The sequence below is a fragment of the Zootermopsis nevadensis genome, unplaced genomic scaffold (genome assembly GCF_977971745.1).
Source record: "Zootermopsis nevadensis isolate Lab colony 2312 unplaced genomic scaffold, Znev_1.0 Znev_ptg000009l, whole genome shotgun sequence".
NCBI classification, from domain to species: domain Eukaryota; kingdom Metazoa; phylum Arthropoda; class Insecta; order Blattodea; family Termopsidae; genus Zootermopsis; species Zootermopsis nevadensis.
Genome location: NW_028259141.1, coordinates 2,434,448 through 2,449,334, shown reverse-complemented (window position 1 = coordinate 2,449,334; position 14,887 = coordinate 2,434,448). Strand labels below are relative to the sequence as shown.

The following is a 14,887-nucleotide window of genomic DNA, read 5'->3' as shown; positions in this document are numbered from 1 at the left end:
TTTCGAAATTCGATTCACCAGTCACTCTCGCCGGCAGAAGACGGGTATTACAGAGACCGATCTGGCAGAGACTGAGACCGGCAGAGACTGGATCCGGCATAGACCTGGTGCGGCAGACACCGTGTCCGAGAGAGACCGGTTCCAGCTTAGACCGTGTCCGAAAGACCGGGTCCAGCTTAGAGCGGATGTTGTAGAGAACGGGTCTTTCAGACACCGGTGAGAAGGTGACCGGTTCCGCCACATCGGGGTCTGGCTTAGACCTGGTGTTTCAGATCCCGTGTCCGTCAGAGAATAACAGAGACCCGGTCAGGCAGAGACATGGTCCAGAAGATACCTAAAATTTCCGTAATTTTTCATTATTTCTTCTGTTGTGAATTTTGTGACCGTTTGAAACTTTTTTACACAACAAGCACTGCCAATACTTGACAATGGCCACGACTATAAATAGCACGATCACTACCACCACGTCCATTACCACGACCACCTCCGCGACAACTGCTACCCCCTCGAGCACGACCAGCACCACCCCAGAGCAACCCACGTATAATGACCTCTCCAAGTGCCTATCAGAGCCCATGCCGAAGAATGTTCGATTCCCACGCAAACCTATGACACCCAGTCAACACAACTCCAGTACGTGCCTAGGACCAACCAAACACAGGCCATGCCTAGCCCAGTCTGCTTGGAAAATGCCCAGCACAGAACATATGACTATGACAGTTTTAAGATGAAGGTGGCACAGAGGATGACCACTTATGGGAGAGTGAGGTTAGGTTAGGTTCATGGAAGCAGTGGAGAACAGTAACTGTAAGTCCATTTCTCTCATGATCTCTCACAAATTTTTATGTTTTATTTTAAGAAACAGTGTGTGAGTAGCAAGCACCCTTATTTTTGCACTAAAGAAATTAAATATTCATATATAACAAATTCTGAAAGAAATAAAATTTAGTTAGTGAAATGCTTAATTATGACACAATTTAAATCAAACTGCATATTACTGACAAATACATTTTAGATTTCAGCTTTAAAGTTTTATCTGATGTACTACATGACTGTAGACAAAAAGAAGGGGCAATCCCTTCCCCCATTTAAGTAAATGTTTCATGTATTCCAGGCACCCGAATGACTGATTTTGAGAGGCATCATCACAGAATATTTCCGTAAGAAGAAGCCCTCAGTGGACTAGCAGTTACGAAGACCACCACTAACCCCAAGGGTCGCAGGTTCAAACCTGGCCGAGATTGACAGACTTTTAAGGGGAATTAAAACCAGTATGTCCAAATCCTCGCTCAAAATGGAATGCTTGTCCCCTTCCTCGTCCGCAAGTTCTCGGACGGTGACACGACGTTCCTGCATGACCAATGTCCGCACTTGGTCAATGACCTCGTCTACCGGAACGTGATTCGACCTCCAACGACGTGGGCCCTTCTTTGAAGCGGTTGTACCACTCCTTAATTCGTGTGATGCTCATGGCATCTCGCCGAACGTCTGCTGAATCTTCCGAATGGTTTCCACTTGGATATCGCCAAGCGTTTGGCAAAATTTGATGGAATTCCGTGCTCAAGTCGTTCCGTGATTTCGCGGTAAATGAAAATCCGACGGGCGTTCACTACAGTCACTCAGTCACAGGCTTAATGCCACCGACTGACGCTCTCTGCGGGCAGGAAAAAATTCACACATCCGCATGAAGATCTCCAACCAACCAACCAAAAAGCTAACTCAGGGCGCACTCCTGAGCAAGGTAACATCATTCCTGCGTACGAAACGCATTGCTGGAAATGGTAAACAGAACCTTATAACTGAAACGGGAATTTTGCTAACGCTAACGGGGTTACGTCGTAGCGGGAGCCTCAACAATTCAAACTAGGGTCTGTTGCTGTTGATGGGAGGTTTTCCCGTCAGGCAACTTGTCCAAAGAATTTGGTTCTTTGGTTCTCTGAGGTTTGAACCCGCAGAGGGAGTTGCACCTTCGGCTGAAGGCATCTGCGGCTTGGGTGGGGGGGGAGATCACTTCAGCTAAGAACCTCAGTGATTGGGGGTGGCGGGCCGTGCCTGTATTAATATATTCCCTGACATTCGTATTACAACTGAGGAAAAACACGGAAAACCTCAGTCAGGGTAGAAGAGTGGACTGACCACTCGTTGCGCCGACGTGGCCATCTTTTTGGGACAGCCTCGGCTGGCCTGTAAAGCATCAATCCCCCTCGGTTGCCATCGTTCGGCACGAGTGTCTCCCGAGTTGCCGGACTAAGGGGTTCCCCACACTAGCTAACCTCGAGTCAAATCTCTCAGTCAGTGCTCTGGTGTGGTCGGCAAAGAAAGGGACCCCCAGATCCTCATAAATTTGCCTGTTACTAACGTACCAGGGCGCGTTAGTAGCAATGCGAAGACACTTGCAGCTTCTGGACGTGGCTGTGGGCAGCTGACCTCCAGATCGGGCATGCGTAATCCATTATGGGACGGATGAGCTGCTTATAGAATAGTACACCGTTCCTGATTGACAGGCCACTTCTCCTATTGATAAGCGGGCCTAGCACACCTAATCGTTGCGCCGCCTTCTTTCCCACTTGGTTGACGTGCGCCGACCAAGTAAGCCCGGCGTCAAGGATGACCCCCAGATACTGCGCTGTTTTGACCCATTGGATCGGCTGTCCGAGAAACTGCACCGCTCTGGGCTGTTGGATGTGTCTTCTCGCGGAAATGAAGAGAACCGCGGTGCTCTTCGAGACTTTGATAGCAATCCTCCAGGCCCTGAGCCAGAGCTCAAGTCTACTGAGGTAGGTCTCCAGATACCTGACCAGAAGCGTTGGGCTACCGAATGTGGCTACGAGAGCCGTGTCGTCCGCGTACTGTGCTAACTCGACGTGGCGGGACGGAGTGGGTATGTCGTTGACATAGATACTGAAGAGCACTGGGGAGAGAAGTCCGCCCTGCACAACTACAGCCCGCATGGCACGACGCGTGGACGTGGCCGACTGGAAGGATGTCTAGAATGTCCGGTCAGCGAGGTAGGAAGAGATGGTTTCAACCAAGTTCGAAGGGAAATTGAGGACGGTCAGCTTGTATAGGAGGCCTTCGACCCAGACTGTGTCAAAGGCTTTGGCCACGTCCAGGAAAACCGCGCCGGTTAGTCGCCTCTCGCAAGAGTTTCTGTTGACCCTTTCGACGAGGCGAACCACCTCCATCGTCGTTCTGTGTCTGCTCGTCGCGCAGTAGTCCGCGGTCTTTCCCCTCATGTATGACCCCAGTTAATAGGGTCTTCTCGCAGAGCTTGCCGACCGTGTCAAGAAGACTGATGGGACATTAGGAAGACGGTAGCGTTGGGTCCTTCATCGGTTTCAGTACGGACACCACGCGAGCGTGCTTCCATCCCGAGGGGAATTGCTGCCTGCGGAGGACCGTGTTGAAAACTTTCAGGGAAAGCAGCGTGAAACCTGTTACTATCGGCCATTTAGTGCAGTGGTTTAGGCGCAGGAACAAAGTTACGTTTTACGTCACTCACCTGTTTCTTCGTGCGATGCTCGAAATGCATCCGCTGACCACTGAAGTAATTACAGAAATGCAATATCAGGATCACGTGACCAATAAAAAGTGAAGACGTTAAAATTTCGTAGTAGCTCACATAATGCAAGACTTACTTCCCACACGAAGAAAACTGTAAATTTCTTGCCTAAATAACACCTGAGACACGTTTAATAAAGCATCTGAGCCCTTCCGAAAGTATTAATGATCGGACAAAAGAACCCACTCGTTAAACACATCACACACTTAAAGAACGATACGCGCACCGCCACGCGGGAAACAAAAAATTGACAGTGGAACCACGGAATCTGACGTAAATACGTCTTTGTATTTAAATTATATTTAGGCAATAAATATATTCCCTCATTACATTACCCTTTCTCTTACCATTCCTGAGGAATGAACGTTTAAAGTGACTCGGCGCTGGAACTTACATCTTCGTAACTAACGCCGTTTTTGCCGAATGACCCTTCCGTATAGACGTATTTATGTCAAAAACACTTCGCATAGCCCAGTCGTTGCCCAGGGACAATTAATTCATTGGGGCGCGGGGCGGAGAAGTCGACTCACGAAATATTCACAAACTTAACGACCATGTCGAAACAATTTCATTTGCTACACATAAAAATGTAAAATTAAAGCAGTCCTCCGCTAAACATATGATTTTATTACACATAAACACATTTTAATAAGGCTAAACAATATTAGTGGGCAAACATGAAAAATAAAGCTACAGAATATCAAATCAAAAATAAGTTCACGCAAATTTAATTATAGCAGTGTTCTGTGGTGTAATAGAAATATTAATCAACAACATTTTGTCTTCACATTGAAATACTCTCTGAAGAATAAATGAATATAACTGTAATAAAATCAAAGGTTTTCTGGGTGTTTTCCATCGTCTAATAAAATCATAATATCACAGGACGTTTCGGAGATGGAACTCTATCAGCTAGGATCAATCTGTAGAGCTAATTCCTAATTCCGGACCCAGCAGATAGGGATTATGTCAATTTATTCTTTCCAACTGAGTAGGTATACCTGAAGACGAAGACGGAGTCCCGACTCCAACACGTCGTGCGATTTTATGACTGTATTAGACAATGGAAAGCATCCAGAAAACTTGTTATTTTTAAAACGCACCACCATCACAAAATTTTGGATTTGAATTACTGTAGTAAATTAATAAATGAATACACATGAAAATCTTCAGTAAATCAGAATTAAGTAGACAATAATATTTTTAAATTAACTTTACTAGATTATCTGAATTATTATCTTCCCCGCGATTCTTCCTTTCATATCCAAGTTTTGACATCAATTTCTCAAAGTGTTGAGACAGTCGTCGAAAATGTTTGGAAATCATTCACCTGTGATTAAAGAAAGAATCAGTAAATTATTAAGGTTACTAGAATTGTCAATGTTTGTACTAATTTGTCACCAATACATTTCTTACATTTCCTTGTTGCTTATTTATTTTATTGTTTTTTATACAAGCACAAGCTATTATTTACTTTAAGAGGGAAACGCTGTGAAGTCAATGTTAAAACTTGGTTTAAATTTTATTTCACATTATGTTCTTGTCAGATGAGAATCTATATTTAGTTTGTGCAGATACAGTGATAAGGAAGTTGAACTGTTGGTAAAAGTGCTTTGGAGTCGAATCCTAATAAGTGGGCAGTGGAGCCCGTCAGATTCAAAGTCTCAAGGGTAAGTAGTCCTACTTACTATTGTCAGGATGTTGAAATTTACTGTCCACCGACTAGGATAAAATCCCTGCTAGGATATTTCGCGGGGAGAAACGAATTGCTACTAGCTATCCTGAAACCATTCGTTCCTCAACCACTGAACAACAGAAACAAGGCTTTCGTGTGTTTGAATGGGAATAGCTTTAAGATTACCTCACAGAGGCACAATAATTGAATCTAAAATATTACCACAACATCCACAGAAAACATTAGAGATACATTCACTACACGCCACTCGTAACTGCTTGATGTTTTAAGTCTGTGCGTAGTAGTGTAAAACTCTGGCGTATCATAATTCCCACCAATAGCAACCCTCCAGTCCACATGATAGCAAACATACCCCACGTACAGGACCTGAACAGACTTACCCGTGGCAGGGATTTTATCCTGGCCGGTAGACAGTAGGAGGTTATTGTGACCTGAATATTTAACTTAGAGGAGTCAGATGCAAGTAGAATTTTTTTTCCATTTGTATAAATTTTTGAGAATTTTCTTAAGGTTAAATAATTCAAGGTAGATTATTCTCATACACAAATTCACACTAGTGTAAACTGTCGACGTTGAACATTTCTGGATGCGTAGTTTGTTTAATCGGATAAGATAACATCCAATGAAGATTTCTCTCTTCTGGGTTGTTGCGCCGCGTTGTTTGGTAGATGTCCACCAATGTTTCAGAAGTCATGGTGCCTCCGTCATCAGGGCAATTCATCGACCATACTACACAGCGTAACAACCCAGATCACACCAATCTTCATACTCACCGCTGTGAATACCTCAAATCCTACATAACTTAATATCAATATAACATTTATACATAGAAACATACCTGAGCTACATGGAAATTAACGGGACAAATAATACCGAGGATGTAACGAATGAAACCTAAAACCGCAATACCCGCAGTTCATGATATGAAGGCATGTCACAAAAATAAAGATGATGACAACTGAAATTGCAGTAATCTCCTTCCAGTGCTGTAAAATAAAAAGGAAAGTCTTTAAATACCATTTTGTTTATGAAGTTACATTAGCATCATCTCATCAGAATCAGGTAAGAACTTTATAAATCAGCATCAATTAGAAATCATACCAAAACTGCACAATAACAAAATTAGATATTCACTTACCTTGACAAGCGACGAAGCGTTTTTGAAACTGGTGTATTTGAAAATTCGGAGCCAAGCCATTTGTAAGAAAAAACCAGTTAACACGTTGTAAAATGATTTATAGATTATAGATGAGTCAAGGTTTCTAAACTTCTCCTCTGAAATATTTTGTATTATTGGTGGTTCAATAACGACATAGCTGTAGATTCTGAAGCATATAAGAGCAAAGGCAAACTGGGGAAGAAAGAACACAAGCATAGAATTACAAACACCAAAAGAATGAAGTTCATTAGACTGCATTGAAACAAAATAGACCATTAAAAGTTACTCTGTGGGTTATTTAATTGTTATTTAAATGGTCCAATTGCATGAGTAACTTAAAAATGAACAGAAACCACACAGGAAGTAGCAAATGCCTATTTATTCTAAGTTTAATAACTAATCAACTAACTAGACAGCTTATGGAACCTAAAGGTTCATCACCGAAATAACTAAAGCCCTCTCCCGGGCCAACAAAATCCAGTCCCCTTCAACTTTTTCCCAATTCCCTTTTCTCTAACGCCTGAAATCTGTTTTCTTCCATCAGAGTGAGAGACCATGGAAAGAAAGTGACATCTTTAATATCAGAACAGGAGTCTTACGTAGTTTGCAAATCACGTCTTTCAAACACCAATGAGCGTCTTAGAAATATGATACTTGAATCTTAATATTAATGTCAATATGAACTGGTTCAAGGCAATAATACTTTCATTCAATCTGTATATTATCTCAAGGTAGAGTAGAGAATCTTACCACAAGAATGAACACAGACAACAATTCAAATGCAGAATCCACGCGCAGAATCTCCCTATGTGATGCAGGATCCACGTATCTGAACTCTTTGACCACACAAATAACTATCAATTTTATGGTGAAGAAAAATATGAATGCTACGAACATGCATTCACAGACTGCGACAAAGCAGTGATAAGCGGTCACAAGTCGATGGAGCTGCACTGTCTCACGGTAGTAAGATGTGTAGATTCCTCGTCTTGGTGTGTTCTCAATAAGAAGCCTGTTAATAAAGACATAAAGAATTTCGGTAATCACCAATTGGTTAAGCTGTACTCTTGGGTGGCACTAACAAGATACCTTTTGCTTATAATTCTCTTGCATGTATTTAGGTCCATATATAATATGCGGCTTAAGATAAATTAATGAATTAAAAATACACACTTTTATATAAATGTCAGGAAATTTCTTTACTAATTAAGAAACTTTTCGCTTATCAAGAGAGACTTCATTTCATGGAGCTGATTATTCTCAGGAATAAAGTAGCACCTCACTGTTCTAGATGCTCATTCATTGGAGATCTACTCGTATTGCAGGAACTTCCGCACCACAGATGTCACATTATATAGTCATAATTTGTTTTAACTTGTATTTAAAAAAATATTTACTGTTAGGAAAAATGTTTCAAATTAAAATTGTAGAACTGAATGACATATATATTTTATGTTCAGTGTCATTCTTGTACAGTGAAATTTTTTCGGAAAAGTGGTATAGCATTTGATATGATGTTCATGACAAACAGAAGTTACATCACGTGATAGAGTCTTAAATTAAGTTTGCCAGATTTCTGATGTTAATACGTGGATATGCATGACCGTCCTGTTATGCAGTTTATCGAAAGGATGCATTAAATGGTTAATATTAAATATATTGACCTTAATTGCGACTGGGTTCCACATTTTTTATACCTCAGTTTTATTTGTATTTATATTGACTTGTACACTAGTTCTTTGTTAGCCTGTAAACAGCCTATGTGTGATTTGTCTTGGCATTTACATTCTCACCCAAATTAACATAATTACCACTTACACTGTCTGTGTCATTTAACTTGGCTCATAGCAGAATTGTGTCCACGAAGGATTAAAGTTTTTAAGGTCTGCTTTTTGCATACCCTGATTAATGCTACGTCCCGCGCCGTAGTCGCGCGATCTGAGGCATCATGCTTCGGACCGGCGATACGGAATGCGCGCTTGTTCGAGTGTCGGGGAAATAAATTTCTCACGAGCTTTTGACCAGTGTATGGGATGGGTGCCAACCCAGCATCGTGAGGAAATTGGGGAGCTACGATAAGTAGCGTAATCCCGTCAGGAAAGCTAGCAATGGCAGGGGGTTTGTTGTGCTGACCACACGTCACCCTATGTCTGGTTGGATGATCGTTCACCTCTGCTTAGGCGTGTGAACGTGAGGCCAGCAGTCAAGCTAGTCGGCTCTGGCTCTCTGGAGCTGTAACGCCACGGATAATTATTATTATTATAACTGATATGTACTACAGCCAAAATAACTTTCCTCACTGAAATATATAGTGTATGTACCACAGATATGTAGATATGGGACAACAATATAACAGTCAAGAAACATTTTGTGAATTGGAGCTATAGTAACTAACTAACAAGATGGCTGACCGAACCCGAAGGTTCATCACCGAATTAATTAAAGTCCTCCACTGGTCCCTGTCCTGGGCCAACAAAATACAGTCTCCTTCAAATCCTATCACCCATGGATCCTGCCTGACATTATCCTCGTATCTACGCCTACGTCTCCCCAGCGGTCTCTTCTCCTCAGGCTTCCCAATATTAAGCTGAACCAAAATCACTTCTATTGAGAGCGGATGCCAAATAAAGTGATGCAGACAACACCTGATTTCAGACCATTCTTTTCCAGTCCCGCGTGATTCTTCTGAACTCTCTTGATGGCAAAGTACTTCACATAGAAAATATAAATATTTGTGACAAAGATAAGAATTTGAAAGTGAGAACTTACTTCACAATGAAGATTGCATCAACATTTGAATTATAGACAATTAAGTCAAGGAAAATGGCACTTGTTCTTCCTGTAATCCAATCATTATTCTTCAAGTTTTGCAATTTCTCAATGGCTTTGCTACGGTTGAGTGACAGATCTTCATAATACCCTCCGCCACCATACGTTGACCATCTTCCCCAATGACTGGAACCACCCAGTTCTTCTGCAGTGGAATAAGTCCACCTGTAGTCAGAAACAGTAAATTAGTCTGCTATCCGTCGAGGGGCCTCGCGGTCTGAGGCATGGTTCTTGGTCACTGGGACCAAGGGTTCGAATTCCACCCAAGCCATGGGTTTCGTCCGCGTCTTTCTGTGTTGTGCTGACCTGTGTAAGGTAGAGAACTTGGACGGGCTGATCCCCCATACAAGGAGTGTTAACAAATATCTATAGATCAAAGCCAACGAAAAAGTTAGGACCCGCAGTGCTCAGGCACTTGAAGAATGGATTGTCTAAGTATAGAAGCAAAGTAAATTAGTCTCCTTGTTTTAATTCCAATACACAAATACAGAAATATTATTTCTGGTTATGTACATCTGCTTTTAAAAGTTATTCAAGAAAGGAAGATAGGTTCATCCTAGAAATTGGATGAACCTCGTATTAGCATAAATGTTTCCACCCAATACATGCATATGAGTTGGCAGGAAGATCTAATATTAATTCACTTGTGAATAACCAAATCTCAACTTTAAATGTTTCTTTGCACGCTTTAGAATTTTCGTATGGATTGACTACGTAATACACACACACACACACACACATCATTGTAATACTTTCTTGAAAAAGTCCTAAAAGTAATCAGAAAAATATTTTGCACTACACAGACAAAATTTATCTGCTAATAACAGTTCGAAATCCTCAAGCACTTTTATAGAGGCGGCTGTGTGGTGTTTAAATATAACTTTCGTGTGTTTTCCTATAAACACAAAGGGAATATTTTGATATACATCAATAAAATATTCTGCTGAAATATTAATTGAAAACTTACGCTGTTCCATTTCCTGGCCCAAATGGTTTTGTATCTTCGTACCAACGTGAATATAATTCATAACATAGTTCGATTGATCGATTTAATGATTGACGTACTACGCACGAATCATTTTTCACTCTCACCTGTAGACAATAAAGTTCTATTTGCATTCTAGTTACTCCAGTACACACAAAAATCCTATTCCTTAGTAACGGGACACCGATTGATTGGACACGCTGAATGATGAAACAGTTCATATGAACGTATCTTGTCTTTACTGTATTCATTATAAAGTTTTTATATTCACAATGAAAATATTCAGATTAACTTATGAATCATAAATCATGTATTATCAATAGATTGCTAACTTTATTTCACTGAAAATGTTATGTTATAAAGGAAAATGTACAAACTTGTCGTAGGCGTGGTGCTCCAATCAGCTTATTATCTTGCAACACAAATGCTTGATGCGTATCATTTTCGGATTTCCCGTAAATACTGTCGATCATTACAGTCTCTGCGAACTGAAAACAAAATTAGTTAATCACTTATAAACACAATGATCGTAAATTATATAACGACTGTACAGAGCAGTGCATTCTGAAACCATTATCTAAATATAAACTATCAGTCACTAACTCTTTATGATATATAATATTCTTAGAGCAGTAAATATGCAGTTAATCGGACGATCAATGATTTTTTAAAATAAATTTGGTGATGCTGAGAAAAACCTGCCTGCTTCCAGGACACATTTTAATACTGTTCTTTTATATATGCCAATGATTTCCAAGTGGGCTCTTTCCATGAGATTCTTCAATCAAAATTATAAACATGATTCTTCAACATTATCTTTCCTATCCATTTCGTATTACATGGTTTCCTCATGCAAACAATGTTGGGGGGTTAATAGAAAAGATTTTGAGTCCCCAATAAAATGTGATATTTAATTTATCTTGAATATACACAGAAGGTGTGAATGTTTGCAATAATATGTCACAGACAGTCAACAAGGGAGTTACCTTCATGTGGTCTTTCCAAAACCTGAAGAATAAAATTTATAGAACAATTTCTCTGCACCAAGATAGAAAACGTATGATAAGAATGGGAAACTGTTGCTTCATAACATTTGCATAATCCTGTCAGGGTGATTAAATCTGGAAAATTCAGATTGGCAGGCCATACAAAATTTTATTTCGAAGATTTCACAGAAAGAGACCAGTTGGAAGCATCAGGTCGGGTTTGGTTGTATGGACACTGACTTGAAAGTGATGTTATTTAACCTTCTGGTACCATAATAGAAAATTACTTGTACAGTTGGATAACTTTTTTATAGTGATTTTGTCGACTGCTTAATCACTTAATTAGCAAATGAGTTTCTTAAATCACTTCATTATCTCTACTTTTAAGCATTTATGTATGTCTCAATCGCATATTTATCTTAAATTCATACCTTCCAGAATTGAGTTATGCTTAACATGTTATAGAAATTTCTTTCTTCAGTACCAACTTGAAAATTAGTGTTCGCAATGGAATCACAAACATGGTTTTTGCACCAATACCACATGTTGGGTGAATTCCCCAATGTTCCTGAAAATATAAAGAAATATTTTTAAGAAATATAAAAAATTTCAGCGGGTAGAACTTAGATCACAGGAGAAGACAGAGATATTTAGAGAAGGCTGTTATTTAACCAATTACAGACTTTTATCTAAGTATAAATGAAATTATAACTTTCTCACTTTTTAAATTGAAATACATGCACTGAATAATTTTCATAATTCAGGGCCGTGGCATGACCGAATATTTACCACAAAATCACATTTCTGAAAGAGGGCTTTAGGAACTGGTGTAAAATACGGAACTCGTGAAGATCTGCAACTTTCATTTAGCAAATTATTTGTTTGTTTTTTTTTGTTTTTTTTTATATCTTAACTGCGTCATGTTTGTGTTTAATCAATATAATAATTTATTCACCGTCCGTACACAAACTTAAAATGTTGTTAAAATTACTTAAGAATACATAAAATTACAACATTTTTTTATAATTATATCTTGATACATTTCACATTTGACGACATGTTTCGGTGTATTTCACCATCATCAGGTCAATCAATTTAAAACTGTTTTAAAAAGCTGTTGTACATCCTGCTCCGCGTATATTGATATGTTTGACTGTTTTGATTTCCTTCCTTTAAATTGATTGACCTGATGATGGTGAAATACACCGAAACATGTCGTCAAATGTGAAATGTATCAAGATATAATTATAAAAAAATGTTGTAATTTTATGTATTCTTAAGTAATTTTAACAACATTTTAAGTTTGTGTAGGGACGGTGAATAAATTATTATATAAATTATTTGTCTCACGTATTTAATAGAAATAAAAAACATTGTGTTCCTTATAGATTTAACATCTGAACTATTGATTAGCTTTATCGACAATGGAATTTATAATTCTGTAACGAGAAGTATTTGAACCACAGTTTAGCTAAACAAGTGTTGATATGCAACTTTATTTAAATAAATACCAAGATGAGTGAACTTTGCAAATCACAGAAAATTTGTTTGAATGTGTATGTATTCCAATATTTGGGCCTAAGAGAGAAGGTGGCGTTGTCTGGAGAAAACTACATATAGAGAAACTTAAAAATTTGTAATCCATCACCAATATTGCCAGGGTGATTGAGTCAAGTAGAATGAGTTTTTCTGGGCATGTAGCGTGCATGGATGGGACAAGAGGTGTGCACCGGGTATTGGTTGGGAAGCCTGAGGGTAGGAGACCGCTGGGGAGACCTAGACGTAGATGTGAGTTAATCTCAGGCGGGATCTATGGGAGATAGGAGTTGAAGGAGGCTGAATTCTGTTGATCAATTTCAAGGTACAATGAAGGGCTTTGGTTAACTCAGTGATGACCTTCGGTTTCGGTAAGCTATCTAGTAGGTTACATAATCCAAATTGGACTACAGTTTTCCTTTCCTGTTAAATTCACGCTCTGGTAAGGCAGCAATCACAAGGTGGTAATGTTACGTAAAGAGAGTGGATAAATAATCCTATTGTACATAATAACAAAAGTTGTTCCGGGGAATTTGACATAAATACGTCTATACCGAAAGGAAGTTTATATATTGGCTTTATTCTAAATATTTCCTTTATACAAGCTTTACAATTGAGTAAAGTTTGATTAAGACATTGCTTATTTAACTTAAATTAGTAAGGCTTCAGATGGGTCTGTGATAGATGAATGTAATGTAAAGTAATGTAATGTAATGAAATGTAATGTAAGGTAAGGTAATGTGATGTAAGGTAAGGTAATGTAATGTAATGTAAGGTAAGGTAAGGTAAGGTAATGTAAGGTCACTATGTAGGTAACCATTGTTGTTTATTTGTTGATAAACAGATGACGTTTCCAAGGTAATATAACAATGAAGTTACACTTTTTCGTTTCCCAGGTAACATAATAATGCAGTATGACGTTTCCTAGGTAACATAACAATGAAGTTACAATTTTTCGTTACACTTTTTCGGAACATTTTTGCCGAATGACACTGACCCTAAAATATAGACGTATTTACGTCAAAAAATCGAAATTGGACTTTACTATGTATGCAGTACAAGTACTCTGTTTTATTAAACCCTTTTGGTTGTAGTACTTTGTCTGAGCATCAATTACACTGTACTCTTGGTAAAACCATGTAATTCAAAATTTACTTACCTATTATCACTACGAAGAGGAAGATTAAGTACAGGATGAATTTTATGTCATCCAATATGGTCCCACTCTTGTTAGGTGATATAAATGTAAGTAAATGCTGTTTCATTCCTAAAACACAAAGAACTTTATATCAGTACTGAGAATTCTTATGGTCGTATTTATCGGGACTTATGTACTGTAATGGATAAAAAATTCATAAGACATGCCTTGATTTCATTTGTGTTTGACATTTGGTATTAGAAAAACGTATGTTCTTGAGGTAAAATGTTAATCAAGGCTGTGGTTTCGCTACTAAATCCTCCGACTCCTTCATAAAAGCTAAATATTTGTTAGTAAGGGTAAACCTACTAAAATGGTAAAATGTACCATAAGAGATTTCATCACCACCTCGTGAATCATCAGGCTACTTATTAGATTTAAGTCTTACATTTAAATATACGTCTAATGATTTTTGCAGAAATCGGTTGATTTCTAGACAGTTTGTATTCTTACGGTACACGAGCCAAAGTTACAAAGCATTATTCCCACACCACGTGTCTTAACGCGTCGTTGAATCTTACTAAGTTTGAGGCCGCCGGCGTCTCAAATGGCACCGAAAGTTTTCTTAAGATTTTATATCGAGGTCGGAGTCGGAGTCGGAGCCGGTTCCTTTTTACCGACTCCGACTCCGACTCCACAGCCCTGAAATTAGTTACGATAATACACAAAGTTAAGGATCACGCTCCATACCGTGAATTGGAATGTCTTCAGCTGCAGGTTCTTGTTCTCTCACATTATAATTCGTTGTACTCGAAGTCATTTTTCTATTAATCTAGACTTTGCACGTTTATGGTTCTTCTGACTGCAACAAAACAAATATTTGTCGTTTATTTATTATGCCTAGCAACGGGTCGCATTATCAACAATGGGCAAGACCAACAATACGAGTTGTAGGCGATTGAGGTGCTGTCATCTGGTGGCCATAGTCGTATATAT

General features: G+C 39.1%; 1 protein-coding gene across 1 annotated transcript; it reads right to left on the bottom strand.

The window, feature by feature from the left end:
* Nucleotides 1-4,166: 4,166 nt before the first annotated feature.
* On the bottom strand, nucleotides 4,167-14,800 carry LOC147874318 (polycystin-2-like protein 1). Its single transcript, XM_087345802.1, has 10 exons — nucleotides 14,642-14,800; nucleotides 13,913-14,020; nucleotides 11,649-11,785; nucleotides 10,609-10,719; nucleotides 10,214-10,338; nucleotides 9,187-9,411; nucleotides 7,168-7,429; nucleotides 6,397-6,609; nucleotides 6,097-6,244; nucleotides 4,167-4,892 (listed from the first exon to the last, which is right to left on the bottom strand). Exons 1-9 carry the CDS (start codon nucleotides 14,709-14,711, stop codon nucleotides 6,113-6,115), a joined length of 1,383 nt encoding a protein of 460 aa, XP_087201928.1. The 5' UTR covers nucleotides 14,712-14,800; the 3' UTR covers nucleotides 4,167-4,892; nucleotides 6,097-6,112.
* Nucleotides 14,801-14,887: the final 87 nt, after the last annotated feature.